At 46.2% G+C, this 18,738-nt stretch overlaps 1 protein-coding gene across 3 annotated transcripts in view; it reads left to right on the top strand.

Annotated features, from left to right (window-relative positions):
• KIRREL3 (kirre like nephrin family adhesion molecule 3) overlaps window positions 1-18,738 on the top strand; it is a 751,157-nt gene that overhangs the window by 705,998 nt on the left and 26,421 nt on the right. For all 3 annotated transcript variants that reach the window (XM_048827391.2, XM_048827394.2, XM_048827392.2), the window contains 2 exons: window positions 4,216-4,323; window positions 16,518-16,627. In XM_048827391.2, the coding sequence (XP_048683348.1) occupies window positions 4,216-4,323; window positions 16,518-16,627 (218 nt within the window). The remainder of the gene's footprint in view (window positions 1-4,215; window positions 4,324-16,517; window positions 16,628-18,738) is intronic.

The raw sequence follows: 18,738 nt of genomic DNA, 5'->3' as shown, positions 1-18,738 counted from the left end.
TCCTTTTGTTTGTTTTAAACCTGCTGCCTATTAACTTCATTTGGTGCCCTCTAGTTCTTGTGTTATGAGAAAATAACACTTCCTTATTTACTTTCTCCACACCAGTCATAATTTTTAGACCTCTATCATATCCCCCCTTAGTTGTCTCTTGTCCAAGCTGAAAAGTCCTAGTCTTATTAATCTCGCCTCATATGGAAGCTGTTCCATACCCCTAATCATTTCTGTTGCCCTTTTCTGAACCTTTTCCAATTCCAATATATCTTTTTTGAGATGGGGTGACCACATCTGCAAGCAGTATTCAAGATGTGGGCGTACCATGGATTTACAGAGAGGCAATGTGCTATTTTCTGTCTTATTATCTATCCCTTTCCTAATTATTCCCAACATTCTGTTCGCCTTTTTGACTGCCGCTGCACATTGAGTGGATGTTTTCAGGGAACTATCCACAAGTGACTCCAAGATCTCTTTCTTGGGTGGTAACAGCTAATTTAGACCCAATCATTTTATATGTATAGTTGGGATTATGTTTTCCAGTGGGCATTACTTTTCATTTATCAACATTGAATTTAATCTGCCGTTTTATGAGATCCTTTTGTAGCTCTTCGCAGTCTGCTTTGGACTTAACTATCTTGAGTAATTTTGTATCATCTGCAAATTTTGCCACCTCACTGTTTACCTATTTTTCCAGATAATTTATGAATATGTTGAATAGGACTGGCCCAGTACAGACCCCTGGCGGGACCCACTATTTACCTCTCTCCATTCTGAAGACTGACCATTTATTCCTGCCCTTTGTTTCCTATCTTTTAACCAGTTACCAATCCATGAGAGCACCTTCCCTCTTATCCCAGGACAGCTTACTTTGCTTAAGAGCCTTTGGTGAGGGACCTTGGCAAAGGCTTTTTGAAAATCTAAGTACACTGTATCCGCTGGATTCCCCCTAGTCCACATGCTTGTTGACCCTCTCAAAGAATTCTAGTAGATTGGTGAGGCGTGATTTCCTTTTACAAAAACCACATTGACTCTTCCCCAACAAATTATGTTCATCTATATGTCTGACAATTCTGTTCTTTACTATAGTTTCAACCAATTTGCCCGGTACTGAAGTCAGGCTTACTAGCCTGTAATTGCTGGGATCACTTCTGGAACCCTTTTTAAAAATTGGCATCACATTAGCTATCCTCCAGTCATTTGGTACAGAAGCTGATTTAAATGATAGGTTACAGACTACAGTTAGTCGTTCTGCAATTTCACATTTGAATTACTTCAGAACTCTTGGGTGAATACCATCTGGTCCTGGTAACTTATTACTGTTTAGTTTATTAATTTGTTCCAAAACCACCTCTAATTACACTTCAATCTGGGACAGTTCCTCAGATTTATCATCTAAAAAGAATGGCTCATGTTTTGGAATCCCTCTCACATCCTCAGCCATGAAGACCAATGCAAATAATTCGTTTAGTTTCTCCGCAATGGCCTTATCATCCTTGAGTGCTTCTTTAGCGTCTCAATCGTCCAGTGCCCCTACTGGTTGTTTAGCAGGCTTCTTGCTTCTGATGTACTTAAAAACAAATTTGCTATTACTTTTTGAGTCTTTGGCTAGCTGTTCTTCACATTCTTTTTTGGCCTTCCTAATTATATTTTTACACTACATTTGCCAGAGTTTATCCTCCTTTCTATTTACCTCATTGGGATTTAACTTCCACTTTTTAAAAGATGCCTTTTGTGCCTGTCACTGCTTCTTTTACTTTGTTGATTAGCCACGGTGGCACATTTTTGGTTCTCTTACTATGTTTTTTATTTGGGGTATACATTTAAATTGAGCCTCTATTAGGGTGTCTTTAAAAAGTTTCCATGCAGCGCACAGGGATTTCACTTTTGGTGCTGCACCTTTTAATTTCCGTTTAACCTACCCCCTCACTTTTGTGTCGTTCCCCTTTCTGAAATTAAATGCTACAGTGTTGGGCTGCTGTGATGCTTTCACCACCACAGGGATGTTAAATTTCATTATATTACGGTCACTAGTACCAAGCGGTCCAGCTACATTCACCTCTTGGACCAGATCCTGAGCTCCACTTACGTTCAAATCAAGAATTGCCTCTCCTCTGGTGGGTTCCAGGACTAGCTGCTCCAAGAAGCAGTTATTTAAGGTGTTAAGAAACTTTATCTCTGCATCCCATCCTGAAGTGACAGGTACCCAGTCAATATGGGGATAGTTGAAATCCCACATTATTATTGAGTTTTTTATTTTTATAACCTCTCTAATCTCCCTAAGCATTTCACAGTCGCTATCCCCATCCTGCTCAGGTGGTCAGTAATATATCCCTACTGCTATATTCTTATTATTCAAGCATGGAATTACTATCATAGAGAGTCTATGGTATAATTTGGTTCATTTAAGATTTTTACTTCATGTGATTCTACTCTTTCTTTCACATATAGTGCCAGTCCCCTACCAGCATGACCTTTACTGACCTTCCGATATATTTTGTACCCTGGTATTACTGTGTCTCATTGATTTTCCTCATTCTACCAAGTTTCCATGATGCCTATTATATCAATATGCTCATTTAACACGAGGCACTTTAGTTCACCCATCTTATTATTTAGACTTCTAGCATTTGTATATAAGCACTTTAAAAACTTGTCACTTTTTAGCTGTCTGCCATTACATGATGTAATTGAATGGGACTCTTCTTCGTTTGACTGTTTCTCATCAGATCCTACCTGTATTTTATCATCTTCCATCCTCTCCTCCTTACTAGGACGTAGAGAATCTCCATTAATAGATCCTCCTCTAAGGGATGTCTCTGTCTGAACCATGTGCTCCTCCGCACCTGTCGGCTTTCCCCCAGCCCTTAGTTTAAAAACTGCTCTACGACCTTTTTAATTTTAAGTACCAGCAATCTGGTTCCATTTTGGTTTAGGTGGAACCCATCCTTCCTGTATAGATCTCTCTTTCCCAAAAGTTTCCCCAGTTCCTAATAAACGTAGGGAAGGATGTGCTGAAGCCATAGTTTGGTTGATCCCATCTCTAAAAATAACAAGAAGAAAGTGACATAAATCTGATTCCGGCTTCACTGTTTCATTCCTGCAGTAATTCCTGGGCTGCCTTCCTTGTCTTAGTCCCCTCTGCTTGCCTTCTACTGCTCTTTGGCAGTAATGGGTAGCTAGTATCTAAAATGGAACAAGCCCAGTTAAGTTAGCAGCACGCACAGCGTCTTTTGCCATGAGGGCAGAGAGATCTCTGGCGGTGCAGTCCCCAGAATGAGACGGATCAGTCGTCATTTAGAAAGGCGCTTTGATGGTGCAGCATGATGCAACTCCTGAAGAAATGGATCTCACTGCAAGGCTGTGGACTCTGCCATTTACCCGCTATTTAAATGAGCCCTTACCCAAAACCCATTGACGTCAGTGGGAGTCTTTCCTCTGCCTTCAGTGAGGTTTGGGTCAGACCTGGGCAGCATTAAATGTAGACAACTAGAAATAATTGTGTTAAATAATGGCAATATTAACAGGGGCTAGTCAGTAGAAGTGATTGGGTGAGATTTGCCAGGGGATCACAAGATTGTTGGGACCGACTTACAAACTTCCCTAAAAATGATTTTTTTTTTCTGTTGCAAAATGTGGTCTGGCACGACTTCCAAAAATCAGCTTTGCAGGCTGAAAATCCCAACGGGGATCTAAAAAACAAATTCATCATGGGCATAAATACGCGAGCATGGAGCACCCTCTCCCTGATCACTCCACCAGCTCCGCCGTTCCAATCTGGAGCCCAGCCGAGGCACCTTCATCTCGAGTTGCAGCACCCTGCTCTTCTAATCTTAGCCTCCCAACACAGCTCAGCCAATGCAGCTGACCTGTATGTTTCGGAGGAGTCTTTGGAATCCCACCCCCTTCCCCATTTAGAGCAGAGCAACGGAGCTATCCAAGGGCCAGCTAAGCGAGTCATACTTGTACATGTCTCCTCTCCGACACCCTGTGTCCTCCCGAGGACAGTCAAGTTACAGTCAAGCTCATTTGTGTGCACTAGGCATCATCAACCCGGTTCAAGACCAGCATAGTTATTGGGCAGGAGAGCCTAAGAAGCCAGTGCGCAAACCCAACACTCTCCAGGAGCGGAGTTATGGCAGCCAGGGCGGTTAGGCAGTAGGGCAGGGGAAGGTGGTACTCAGACACTTCTGCACTTCATTGGCTCCCTCGTTCCTCTTGCAGAGTCAGTGCCGATGGCGGTGATCATAGGCGTCGCTGTGGGAGCCGGCGTGGCATTCCTGGTGCTGATGGCCACCATCGTAGCCTTCTGCTGTGCACGCTCGCAGAGAAGTAAGTGCCTTCCCTTTCTTTCATTTTAAACACAACCGCTGGGGTTGGACTGAGAGTCCTGGAAACCGAGCTCACCTGTGTATACACAGCTTCCCAGGTGCTGTCCTTCCCTTGATCTCAGGATGAAAGGGGAGTGCAAATCCATGGCCCTGCCAGGTGTATGTCTGTAGGCTGATGGGGACACCTGCCTGCTAAGAACTTGTCTGAGATCAACCAAGCCAAACAATCAATCAATGGTAACAAATTCTTTGGGTCCCTCAGCTCTGGGTTGAGTCTGTAGCAGCAACAAGTCACCTATCCCAGGGCCAGCCCCCTGAGCTAACAGGCTGGGCTAAACTCTTCTCTCAGAGAGATGTTGTGCAGAGGTGGCGGCAACCTGACCTACAATCCATCAGCAGCCTAACGGCTGGCTAATCTGTTCCTAGAGCAACACTGAGGTGGCTTCATCCAGCGAAGGGTCTGCAGGCCACTGGCTGGTGCACTCCTGGGGGTCTGAGGCTTGTCTACTCTGCAGGGAATGCAGACGAACAGGGTAATTCACAAAGGAATTCCATACTGAATTCACCAGCCTGACACCGAGGCAATCTGTCTATCACGTGGGTACAGAACATTCAACACTACTTTTCACTCCCAAGGCACCTTCCAGGAGAGGATTTGAATGCACTTTAAAAACCAGATGGGCCAAATTCTGATCTCCGTTGTGTTGATTTAAATTATAGAGTCATTCTGGCTGTCATTTGTTAAGCAACAAAACACCTCTGCTTTAGTGAGGGGGAAACTGAGGCATGGGGCAGCTGAGTGCCTTTCAACATCATACAAAGAATCAGTGACAGAGCTGGGAATGGAATCTAGGAGCCCCAGCACCCTACTCTAATCACTGGATGATACTCCCTCATGTAAAGTTTATGTCATACAGGCAGGATACAAATACTGAAGTAGTTTCGGCCTCCGAACTTGGAACGGGTGCAAAGTGTGTTCCAGATTCTATTTTTTTAGTCCACTTTGTCATTATAAAATATGCATGTTCATAATAAGAAATTCCAGTCTCTAGTGTTTATGTTGGGCCTAGGTTGTTATGTGCTTTGCTGCAATGGGAATATAAATTAAAATGACATAAAAGGCACAGGTAAAGGAATGAAGGGGTAAACAGCTCAGGATCATGTTGCTTCATTAAAAAAAACAGAGAAATTAAAGCATGATGGTTGGCTAAATGAAAAAGGATCAAACCATCAGGGAAAGGAGCGTGATTGTTTTGAGCATCTAAGACAGCAGTAGAGAACAAGCAATCCTTGCCAGTGCTTCCCACTATAGGGACTCTGCAATAAAAACAGCCCCGCCAGAGCTGTTCATAAGCTCTTTGTTTAGTTGCCAGTGAAACACAGTTGGTTTTCCTTTTTGATTGTTTGCAAAGAAATCAAAGAGCCCCAATTCCTCCTGGACTTGGGTAACAAATGGCTGGCCTCGTACAGCAGAAACGTGTGCACTTTTAAGAGCAATAATGACGTCTGGTTTTGAACTCTCCCAACCCCATTAGCAGCTCTTGCAGATATTAGCAAATTAAATCTTGGGCAGTCATTCATGTTGCATTTTTGTAAGTATTTCTGATGGACCAGGGATGAGCCAGTTCAGTTTCGCTGGACTCATTCAGCGACAATGTGTGATTCAAGCAGCCTGACAGAAAATGGGCCAAATTGCTGTTACCATGTCAATGGTCAGACATAATCAGCCATGCTTTTCCCCATCGCTTGTAGATAGCCACACACTGCACCATTCCAAGGAGGGAATGCATGTGGCTCATTATAGGCTGCTTCTTTGATGGAACCAGATGGTGCTGGGTTCTTTACGGGACATACACTCTCACATTAATGCGGTGATGATAGATCAGATATGCAATGGAGGTGCCAGGGCTTAGAGTGGGAAGCAACGCCAGAGACTGAACGTGTCAGTTACTCAAAGGCTACGACAGTTGGAATAGCAACTGGCATGCCACTGCCTGCTCTCGCCAACCTTTGGAGTAGAATTCAGCGGTTGCCTGCTGTCTGGCTCTCTGTGCGTTGGTAGGTCTGCTTGGCCTCGTCAGCCTTAGCTCTCAAAGATTCCTTGTGCCCTTCAGCAAAGGAACATATCCACTTTTTCCTACATCCTCAAAGGAGTTTAGGCACCTTCCGCCCATTGGTTTCAATGGCACCTCTGAGGATCTGGGCTTTCGTCTCTTTGTGCCTCAGCACTCCTGTATAATGGAGATAACAGCTGTTACCCTGCCTAGCCCAGATGTGCGATCAGTGACAACGGTTACTCTGACCTCCATACCCAGTGGGGTATGGGAAAATGGGGTGGTGGTGGGAGGGGGAGGCTTGCACTGCTGCTGTGCTTAAGCAATTTTAAACTTGGGTGCTTCAGGGGTAGGCACCTCAAGAAATGACCCAGTCTGAACATACAGAGCTTCCAAGGATTTCAGTGGTGTTGCATGGCAATAACCGAGAACAGATCTTGGCCCCACCGCGTGAGCATGAAGCAAGCTACACGTGAAATGTATGGCTGTCGCCTTTTGGGGTGCAGTCCAGAGCAGTGAGGGCTGTGTCACTACCTGCCTGTAACCCTGAGTGCCTTAAATGCTCCGCTGCTCTGCCACAGCCAGCCAACAGACAAGCATGCTGAATCCTGCATGTCTGTGTGCTGCGCAGCCGTGGGGCAGTGCTTCGGGCCTCAGCAGCCTGCCTACCAAACAACAGCCCCACCCTGCAGTCCACCAGCTTTGGTCACGCCTCCAGTTCTGACTGTCCCCAAAATCCCTGTGTGGAAGTGGCCAGCCCCCGTCCTGGAGCGTGCTAACAAATAATAAGCTTTGCTTGCACCTTTAAGAGACCATACCCAGCAGTTTGCCACCTTAACGGGATTTAACAATTCCTTCATTTCAAACACAGTCTTGGGTTGGTTTAGATTAAAGTTTATTCACAACAGGACATAGGTTAAGTGATGCCAAGTACAATAAATAATGGCAGAGATGGTTATCAGCAAATAGAAGTGAAAACACATCTAATGGAGGAAGGTTTCAGAGTAGCAGCCGTGTTAGTCTGTATTCACAAAAAGAACAGGAGTACTTTTGTTAGTCTCTAAGTTGCCACAAGTACTCCTGTTCTTTTTGCTAATAGAGGAAGCTACAGTCTTAGTTTAAGATGGTTTCGCTCACCAATTACTTTTGGCCCAGCATGGCTGACTGTCTCTCTGTCAGGACTTCCACAGAAGTATGAGGTGCTGGTTTCCCTTGTCTTCATAAGAAGATTAAAGCAGGCATCTCTCTGTCCCACATACTTGCAAAGAATTGCCTTTGTTCTCAAAGACAGGGAGGCCTCCTGGGAGCTCAGTCTCCTGGGCCTCTCTGCGGAGCCATGTTAATTTTCTGGCGCTTGAGTTCCGGCTCAAAGCAAACCCCACTAGTTTGCTTGCTAGCTTTGTTTATGGCTAAAGTGTAAATGGTCCTTTGTCTAGGACAGCCCTTCTTATCACCTTTACTGAGGCTAGGCTGTCTTCCTAAACTTAGTCTAGTTATGTTATACGGCGGGAATTCATAACTTCACATACAAGGCTAACGCATGTATTTTACGATGATATTAATGACCAGTGTGCTATCAGTTTTAAGTGAGACCTCACAAGGCATATTTTGTCCAAATAGCACTGCAGTAGTGTGTGAATACAGGGGTGTAGGGCCTAGGAAATATACAGCAAGGGAAAAGCAGATGAATAAATATCCACCTCACTTATTAACAGATGGGAGCCCTTCACAGCAGGGCAGATCTTGTTCTTAGCCCAGCAGACCAAGTGCTGAGTTGTAGGGTCTGTATGCAGGGCCTGATTCCTGCCATCAAACGCATTGCCCACATGAAACCAAGAAGAATAGGCAGTTGCGATTAAAGCGCTACACTCAGGAGAGCTGGGTTCAGCTCCTGGCTCTGCCACTGAACTCTCTGTGTGACCTGGGGCAAGTCACTTCCCCTTGCCATTCCTCAGTTTCCCAATCTGTAAATGAAGGTGATAATATTTCTCCATCTCATACGGGTGTGGAGGATAAAGCCACTGATGTTAGAGGTATACAGGTACTACATGTGCCATGGGGCCATGTGTCAATAGATACAGGGGCCATGTGTCAATAGATACTTTGCTCAACTCGAGACAAACATCTGGGCAGGATTGGCGCCCAACCTGGACCTCCCACATGCTTAACTGGGACTCTGGTACGCCTTGGTTTTAGGATTGGTGCATGCCAGTTAGATCACAGAGCCTGTCCCCCTACAAAGCTAGGAGAGAGTCCCCTGGTGGAGGCCACATCAGAGATGTAATTGACCTTAGCCAAAAAGCAAGATTTCCTTTGAATAACTTCAGTTTTAACAGGCCGAAGCCAAAAGATGTTCAGATCATGGTCCAATATCAATAAATAAATGAGAAAAACAGCTCAAACGCCCAAGCTCAGTGCAGGGCATTTGTTCCTGTGCAGCCATCTGTCACACAGCCTGCCTTCCATCTGGGAACCTGCTCCAACAGTTCTGTTCCCCGCTCAAACAGAAGGGAGCTCTCCAGCTTTGTGGGGTTAAAGCCTGCTTGGGCAGCAGATGCTGTCGCAGGGACACAGCTGTGCAGTCACTCAGCTGGGCTGGCGCTTGCTAAACAACACCTGCGGGAGGCAGTTGTGCTAATGAAACGAGCTGCTCAGAATGCCAGAGAAAGGCTGCGTGTAACCTTTGTGCTTCGCGGCCATGCTTGGGGTAGCAGTGATGTGGCTGATGGTTGACTAGGCTGGCTTCCCTCATTGACAAAATGGCAGAGAGGGGTGGTTTAGAGCTGTGAAACTCCGGAGCGTACAGGACCGGATTTTCAAAAGATCCCTATGGGCAGATTTTTAAAAGACTTGGGTGCACATCTTCAGAAAATCTGGCCCAATGTGTCATGATGGGAGCTCCTGGGTGCAGGGCACTGGATAACCTGTACCTGATAGTGGTTGCTAAGGGAAAAGGTGGTCCAGTATATATCATAGAATCATAGACTATCAGGGTTGGAAGGGACCTCAGGAGGTCATCTAGTCCAACCCCCTGCTCAAAGCAGGACCAATCCCTAATTTTTGCCCTAGATCCCTAAATGGCCCCCTCAAGGATTGAACTCACAATCCTGGGTTTAGCAGGCCAATGCTCAAACCACTGAGCTATCCCTCCCCCCCGCGCCATATCCCCTAAAGCTGTGCTTGGAGCTGCAGAATAGAGCTTCTCTGCGGGAGAGGTATTGGAACAAAGTGGTTCTAGTGTGCAAAAATGGCACCTTCCTACTCAACAGAGCTACTCTGCTTGTATTCAGCATCAAAGCTGCTGCCTTTAGTGACATAGGTACCTTTTATTGTGCTGTGCTGCTGTTAGCCCAGCAGAGCAAGCTCAGCTCTGGGAGAGGTCACTAGGAGTCTGTTTCTTTTTGTGCATTAACAACAGAATGGTTTAGCAAGTTCCAATCAGTTACACCTGCAGGCAGTGGGGGGTCCCACAGGTGACATAATTTGAAGGCTCTGGTGTTTCATGGGTGTCGCTGAGGGAAGGAGTTGGCCTGTAGAACCTTCAGTACTGGTGATGAAACAAACAAAAAAACAACCCAGCTTGACTCTCAGATCCCAGGGGTAATTTATAAGAATGGCAACAATTAATCTTGTAAACTGGATATTGTTAAACTGGAGTCAATGAGAGACATTAAACGTGGAATCTCCCTCGTTTTAGCATGTCATTTTTACAGAGCAGATCTGATAGTTATAGTCATTTCAACAAATCTTGCATGTACTTTGCAGATGCCCAGTTGAGGGCATTTGCATCTGGAGGACTGAATCCGTGACCTCCATTACAAACATGGAGCCTTAGTTATAACTTTGGATAACGGGATGAAATTAGCAAAGATACCATGGGCTAGACAGACCGATTTGGGCTGAATAGCAGCAGTAATTCCCTAACGGTAAGGGCTTGTCTACGGTTGAAATGATACAGTGGCATCCCATAGCACTTCGGTGTTGACCTTCACTACAGCGACAGGAGGGGATCTCCTGTTAGCATAGGTACCTCACCGCCCAAAGAGGTGGTAGCGGTGGTTGACAGAAGAATTCTCCCATTGATTTCTCAGACCCAAGCTATGTAGCTGCACCAACCTCACTTTTTAGTGTAGACCAGGACTAAAATGGTCTATTAGCCTCTCCAGGAGGCTAATGAAGGGATCAGCGGTTGAATCTTTTAAAACAATAGTAGAATTTCAGCAGCAAACAATCCTGCGCTGCTCCTCACGGCGGGCGCTAGGTGACCCAGTAATAAAGTCACAGTTTCTCCATCGCGGAGCTGAGATGCTCTTGCAATCTCCTAGTGGGACCCCATTTCCTCTCAAGAGAGCAGGAAAAGCCTGACGCAGCTATGGCCTGTACAGCGGGGACTGGGGCAGGCAGTGCCTGTTACTGCTTTACGCAGAAGCACATCACCAACAAATTAAAGATACAGGAAGCAGCGTTACCCGGGGGGCCGATTCTTTTGAACTAGTTTAATACACCTCTGTTATTGTTTCTTTTATGACAAGACCAGGCCACAAGTTATTTAAGGATAAGCCCCTGAGAAAGGGCTCTACAAGGTAATAATTGGCTTTTCCTTGTGATTAAATGCTGTGGCCTCGGCCCGACGAACATTTTTCTTACTCTAGGACAGCAAAAAGGAACTGTAAGAAACAGCAACAGAAAAAACAGAGCAAAATCATTCTTCTGGCATCCCAAGACTTGGAACATTCATGCTGCTGCTTTCAGGGGTTTACCTGGGTGCCAGCCTGAGTGGGATTGGGGGGTAGAGGGTGAGGTTTGGATTTAGAGGAATACATTATCAGGAGAGGGTTAAAGGAAAGTATATAACTAGAGTGATGGAGTGACACAAAGGAGGAGATAACGAGCTAAGGAATCTTTCAGCTATAATAGGTTCAAATCCAGCCCAATTCAGTAGGTCCCAAAAAAGTTCTGAGAACTGCTGAGCTCCCTGCATCAAGTGGGTCTCGGCTACTGATAGACACGACAGTGCCCATAACAAGCTGCCTTTGGCAGCCTCAGAAGGACAGCCAAAGGGGGGATGGGCCAAGCAGGTGTAAATGCCCTCTGTTGCCTAGTGAAGACCCCCTCCAGGGCCATATGGAGGATGGCTGCACTGTGCTGCCTTTGTTGTGTGGTCTGAAGATTTCCGACCCCACACCTATCAATCCAGCACATTTTGCCATTGCGGAAATTAAATGAGCAGTGAAGAAACATGGAGGGACTGGCCTGTGCAGTGATGGGACCTGCCCTGTTTCAGGATTAATCATAGAAATGTAGAGCTGGAAGTGTTAGCGTTGTTCTAAGTCAGCCATAAAAATGTTTGCATACCGTGGGGCCATGTGGGTACCCATAGCAGTACCGCTGACTTGAAGGTATAAATTGTCCCCAAATCTGAAGTGGTTGTGGGTGAGGACACACTCACTCCACCAGGTGTGCTGTAGCCTCATCAGGGATACTGTTCCTGACATCTTGTAGTCCATCCTCATGTGGAATATTGGTGTAAAGAGCTTCTTCATCCATGGTGGCCAGGATGGTGTTTTCAGGAAGATCACCAATGCATTGCAGGTTCCTCAGGAAGTCATGGTGTCTCGAAGATAGCTAGGAGCGCTGGTAACATAGGGTCTGAGGAGAGAGTCCAAATAGCCAGATAATCCTGTTGTAAGAGTGCCAATGCCTGAGATGATGGGGCGTCCAGGGTCTCTAGGTTTATGGATCTTGGGTAGCAGATAGAAGACCCCTGGTCGGGTCTTTAGGGATGTGTCTGTGTAGATTTGTTCCTGTGCTGTGTAGCAGGGAGTTTCTTGAGCTATGGCATAGGTTCTCCTCAGTGGGATCAGAGAATAGTGGCCTGTAGAATGTGGTGTTGGAGAGTTGCCTGGCAGCCTCTGTTCATAATCCGTCCTGTTCATTATGACGACAGCACCTCCTTTGTCAGCCCCTTTGATTATAATGTCAGAGTTGTTTCTGAAGCTGCGGATGGCGTTGCGTTCTGTATAGCTGAGGTTATGGGGCAAGTGATGCTGTTTGTTCACAATTTCAGCCTGTGCATGTCTGTGGAAGCACTCTATGTAGAAGTCCAGTCTGTCATTTTGACCATTAGGAGGAGTCCACACAGAATTCTTCTTTTTGTAGTGTTGGTAGGAGGGTTCCTGTGGATCGGTGCGCTGTTCAGTGGTGTGTTGAAAATATTCCTTGAGTCAGACATGGTGAAAGTAAGCTTCCAGATCACTGCAGAATTGTATCATGTTCATGGGGGGAAAGAGAGTCCCCAAGATAGGGCTAAGTGTGTGGCTGGATAGATTAACAATATTGTTGGGTGAGTTAAGGGTACCACGGTTGTAGCCCCCTGTGGAATGTAGGAGTTTAGATAGTTTACGGTCCTTTTTCCTCTGAAGAGAAGTAAAGTGTGCGTTGTAAATGGCTTGTCCCGTTTTTGTAAAGTCAAGCCATGTGGAAGTTTGTGTGGAAGGTTGGTTTTATATGAGAGTCTCCAGTTTTGAGAGCTCATTCTTAATCTTCTCCTGTCTGCTGTAAAGGATGCTGATCAGGTGGTTCCTCAGTTTCTTTCAGAGTGTGTGGCATAATTCTCACAGATCTTGGGAGACAGGCCAGTCCTCGCTTACAGACAGCCCCCCACCCTGAAGTGAATACTCACCAGCAACCACACACCACACCACAGAAACACTAACCCAGGAACCAATCCCTGTAACAAACCCTGTTGCCTACTCTGTCCCCATATCTACTCTAGTGACACCATCAGAGGACACAACCACATGAGCCACACCATCAGGGGCTCATTCACCTGCACATCATTCACCTGCACATATATCAATGTGATATATGCCATCATGTGCCAGCAATGCCCCTCTGCCATGTAGATTGGCCAAACCGGACAGTCTCTATGCAAAAGAATAAATGGACACAAATCAGACATCAGGAATGATAACATACAAAAGCCAGTAGGAGAACACTTCAATCTCCCTCGACACTCTATAGCAGATTTAAAAGTAGCCATCCTTCAACAAAATAACTTCAAAAACAGACTTCAAAGAGAAACTGCAGAGCTACAATTCATTTGCAAATTTAACACCATGAATTTGGGCTTGAATAGGGACTGGGAGTGGTTGGCTCTGTACAAAAGCAATTTTCCCTCTCTTGGTATTAACACCTCTTCATCAGTTATTGGGAGTGGCCCACATCCACCCTGACTGAATGGCCTTGCCAACACTGGTTCTCCACTTGTGAGGTAACTCCCCGTCTCTTCATGTTGCCACTATATTTATGCCTACATCTGTAATTTTCACTCCATGCATCTGAAGAAGTGGGTTTTTTACCCATGAAAGCTTATGCCCAAATAAATCTGTTAGTCTTTAAGGTGCCACGGGATTCCTCTCTCAAATCAAAGTAAAATTCAAACAAAAAGTGCGAATCGAAAACCTGAAAACTTCCATTTCAAAAATGTCAAAATGAAGCATTTCAATTGGGGTGAGGTTCTTTCTGTTAAAAAACAAAAAACCAAACAAATTCAACATGAATTCGCAAAGTGTTTCAGTTGGCCCAAATCTGCCTTTGTCACCTGAAAAAAGGTTTGTCTAAACAATTTCACCCAGCTCTAATTATGATAATTAACTGCAGTTTTCCTTCTGGCTTTTCTGACTGAACAGGGCCAAATCCTGTGAGCCACTGAGGGCGCTTAGCTTTGTCACTGCTGCACAGCATCAGACCCCCCCAGCACTTGTCTCTCTGAGCTCCTGAGGGGATCAGTGAGGAACCAAGAGGTGTAGTATTATGGAACCATGAGACTTTATCATCTGGTCCACTCCAAGGGAGAACAACTGTGCCCTAGGGTCATTTCCCGACCCCTTTCTGATCATGCGCACACACCTGCCCTCCCAGCTGCACACCCTCCTGTGGCCAGTTACAGTAGCTGCTTTCATGGGAAAGCAGGGGATGTATTTTTAGCTTTCAAATGGGATTCAGCCCACTGGCTAACAGTTTGAGAGCCAGCTGCAAAGGACATTTAACTAAACCAATCTGTTTGGAACGCCTGCAAAATCTAGTTGGTTCTAAGTGTATCATTGTTGGAGGAGGCCTGAGCACGTTTGGGTGCAGATCTGAAGGGGCCAAAGGTTAGGTGGTGTTTGAATCTAGGGGTTTGGTTCAACCCATTGGAGAGACAAGAGCCAGTCCTGTTATGCAGATCCAGCTCTCAGTCTGGAGCCAAACTTCAAAGTTTAGGGCTGTTTGGATTGGGCTGTTTAGATTCACGTCCATCTCTGCTTGTCATCTCAGCCTCAGCCTCCTGTAAGGCCTGCTGTTTGGGGCTTTGGTTTTATTTTTCAAAGAGCTACTGCCATCCTTTGGGAACCAAAAGGAAGTCGTTGTTCCCGAAACAACCCTGCCTCTAAATCCCATTTCCCTTCTGCATGCTGTACTAATGCATGTGGGGCTGTATGGCAATTGCACAGGCCTCAGTTGGGGTCCCAAAACAGTGGCTAACGCCTTGTTCATTACTTAGCCCCTTGTTGCAAAGGCCTCTGCATGCTCTAGTGTCATCCAGGCCCTGAAGCACATCGGGAAGGCTTTTCTTGTGGGCTTCCCAACCCAAGCAAAAGGAGGATGTGCCAGAAGTAGCATGAAAATGTTTCTTTTAACTCTCAGTTCGGACCGGCTGGGAAACAAGAATTACGTTTTGCGAAACACTGGGGGTTTTGAAATTTGATTTTGTTCTGCATCAGAACATAACGATCTTCTGCAGTTGGGGGAATGGAGTGGGGCTGGATGGGGGAGCGGGGTGTGTAACCATTCAGCTATTGCTTCGCTTTCGCTGGCTTTGACCAGCAATTCCTTCACAGCAACATGTTTTGATTTTGACAAACCAGCATTTTCCATTGAAAAATTCCTGCCCAGTTATACTCCCAGTCCAGTGTTATAGATGTCAGAGGTTTGGATGAGGCTTCCACCATTTGGGTACTTAACTGAACCAAACTTCTTAGCCTGCTGTACCCAGTCACTGGTGCTGTACAAAACCTTGGGCTTAATGGATTGAGAGCAGCAGCCCTCCCAGTTGATAATACTTAAGATGTATTAGACAGACAGTAAATGAAAATATGGTACTAGAGAAAGTAAAAACTGAAGCTTGTCCTTTTGCAACCCCTAGAGATTACTTTATCTCCCTGCTCACCTTCTTCCAGCGTGATCACACACAGGGAGGTTTCAGTGGCCTATCTGCATTCTGCTTCCTGCTGGTGTTGTAGAGGTCACATTTTGATCCTTCAGGTCAACATGGAAGCGCACACAGACTGCCTAGCTCCCAAATGCTCTAACCTTTTTATAATCATCATTCTGAACTTTCCCGCATTTCAAAGCTGGTACCGTGATCACCCCTCCCCCTCGCTCATGAACAGAGACTGCAGTACTAATTCTAGGCTGCAGGCCTCTAACACTTGATCTAAAGCAGCGTTTCCCAGACTGTGTTCCGTGGAACACTGGAGTTACGCCCCATGGGAGTAGGTGTTCCGTGACAGAATCGTAATTAAAAAAAAGGGGGTTGTACTCCTTTATACGCGTGTTCCAGTTATTTTAAATTTGTATTTTGCTTTGTTTTATAAAATAAAATATATTTGAGCATAAATAACGCAATTTTTTATTTGAAAACCAAACGACTACAAAATAATATTCGAAGTGTTCCGTATACCAGGTGTTCCGTGGCCAAAAAAGGTTTGGGAAACGCTGATCTAAAGGATTATATTCAACTGGACACACTATAATTCCTCACTTCCTGTGATCAAGAAGCTGTGCAGTGTTGCTGTGCGCTGTTAAATAGCTGCTCTGCTCCATCTCAGAGGTGGCTGCATTTCAGTGGTGTACTAATCATCCGCTACGTATTACTTAAGTACCTGGTCGAGTGTTGCAAAGCTCAATTAATGTTTGCAGAACACATTGCGGTTCGCCAGTTGCAAACAGCAAACATGTCATTGAGAGAGAGTCAATTTCTTTACTGTAGGATCTATTTATGTTGACAGTCGTTATCGGCAATCACATATGTTGGGAGGGGGTTTGCTCGGCTGTCATGACTGCCTGCAAATAACAGCTTCGCTCTCTCTTTGCTCAGATCTGAAAGGCGTGGTTTCAGCCAAGAACGACATCCGTGTAGAGATTGTACATAAGGAGCCTGCCTCAGGCAGGGAGACAGAGGAACACCCAACTATCAAGCAGCTCATGGTAAGGATTCATTGCCTTTCATGTGTTACTCCGTGTAACCTTTGACAATAATGAGGGCAGGCACGTGCAGGTCGGTGCACTAATGCCTGCCGAAGGCAATGGCTGCTCTGCCAAGATCTCACACCGACTTGTAAGTTTCACTGCCATAAAAACTCCTCACGTGCAACTTTGCTAATGAAGAGGAAGAGCCAGGAGAGGTTTATTAGCGTAACTCAGCAGCCCCCAGGGCTAATTGCAAGGAAAGTTTGCCACCGCAAGAAGGAAATTGCTGCAAACGTGGAGGCACAGTAGGTCAAACAATATAGAATAATAAACTAATTAGTGGGGAACAACTGTGCTAGGCTGAAAAAAATCCTTGGAGATTTATATGTGCACAAGAAATAGATTTGCATGTAGTCATTTGTAGGTAGAGGTGGTTAATTTTTGCTCGTGTCCTGCCCTCCCACCATGCCAATGTCATAACTTGCAGCTGCAGTAGCCTCAGGCTCTCACCGCTTAGGGGGCATTAGCTGAGCCATCAGAGTTCCCGAGAGAGTTGGGAGAACTGCAGGAAGTGGCATGGGTGAGCCAGAAGGCGGCGCACTCCTCTCAGACAGGAGTGAGCCAATGCCCCACCATGATGCTAGGCAGCCTTAGGCACCTGGAGGTGCTGTCTTTCTGGGTTAATAAAGACCTCCAGGAGACCCTGGCCTGTTACCAATGGGGGTTAATACAGCCTGCATCTTTGTCCAGTGGACAGAGTGGCTCAGACGAGGGGCGGGGGCTCTGACCTCGAAGGGTATGTCTAACCTGCAACAAAGACACGGCGAGGGGAGTTGGGTTTCAGAGCCCGAGCTTCACTCCAAGGAGGAATGGCTATTTTTAAGTACCCTAGCACAAGCCTGAGGCAGTAGACCTGGGCTCTGAGTCTCCCTGCCATGGAGGTTGGTTTTTTTGTGTGCAGTCATTGGTTCAAAACTAGCCTGAGTCATTTGTGATGGAACGTCCTTACCCCCAGAAGGCTGTTGGGGAGCCTTGTGAAATGAGCTGGTGGGAGCGGGCATCTTAGTCCAGCTGAGGAAGAAAAGGGTTCTGCACCCCACTTGCCCGTTTTGGGTTGGTTACGGAGACATGACTCTTCCTTTCCTCCCCCAGGTGGGTCATGGCTAGAGTATATTGACTGGCATAAACTTGCACTGACTGGCATGGTCTGTGCCCCAGGGACTTGCTGGGTCTGCTAGTTCAACCTCCTCAAATCAAGATTCCCTAAGCCAAGGTGCCTGCACAGCAATCAGCACCTGCTTAGGGAGAATTATTGCTATTACAGGTCTTTATAACTGGAGGCCAGTGGCCAGCATGTGGAGACGAAACCTCCATCCACAGATCTTCCCCTGCTTGTACAGAAATGGGGGATAGTAGGGTTTAGGGCTGCATCCACTTCCTCTCCATTTGCCCAGGGTTAGAGATCCATGTGATTGAGGAAGCAAGCTGGGGATACATACATCATGCTCCATGGGGATTGCGGGGGAAGTTACCCTAGCTTGAATCTGTGCTACATTTTCTTCAGATGCATCATCCACAGTGGGGAGCCCACCCACCCTGTGAAAAAGTTGGAGAGAGGCAGCCACAGGCACGGAGCTGAATAGGATGCGGGGGGCACCCTGTGAACACAGGAGACTCTGGGCATTTGTGGGCCTGATCTAAGATTTCTCCTGCAGGATGGGTCACCCCACTGCCAATGGAAAAACCCAGAGGAGCCTCCTGGGCTCAACCTATCTCTTGCTATGCAAGGGCAAGGATGAGCTCATGCCTCTGCCGTTCTCCATGTCCAAGAGCAGCTCTGCCCTTGCGGTCACTTGCTAGTGTCGTGTTGTAAATGACTAACAAGCAAAACGTACCGGGAAAGAAAACTGAAGCGTAACAAGCCATCCAGCCATAAAAGCAGAAGTTAAAGGGAAATGCAAACAGACAGTTTGTTGCATGTTTGCACAGTTGTTTGGTGGGGTATTCCCCCCCACACACACACACCCTGAAACCCTCCTGATGTCTGTGATGGCTTTCACACCTCTCCTACTGCTTTAAATTACCAGCCAGGGCTTATCACAGTGCATTCACTCTCCCTGTGCAGAAGG

This window comes from Caretta caretta, chromosome 22 (assembly GCF_965140235.1).
Source record: "Caretta caretta isolate rCarCar2 chromosome 22, rCarCar1.hap1, whole genome shotgun sequence".
Taxonomy (NCBI): Eukaryota; Metazoa; Chordata; order Testudines; family Cheloniidae; genus Caretta; species Caretta caretta.
The sequence above is the reverse complement of the archived record's forward strand: the minus strand, read 5'-3'. Positions and strand labels throughout refer to the sequence as shown.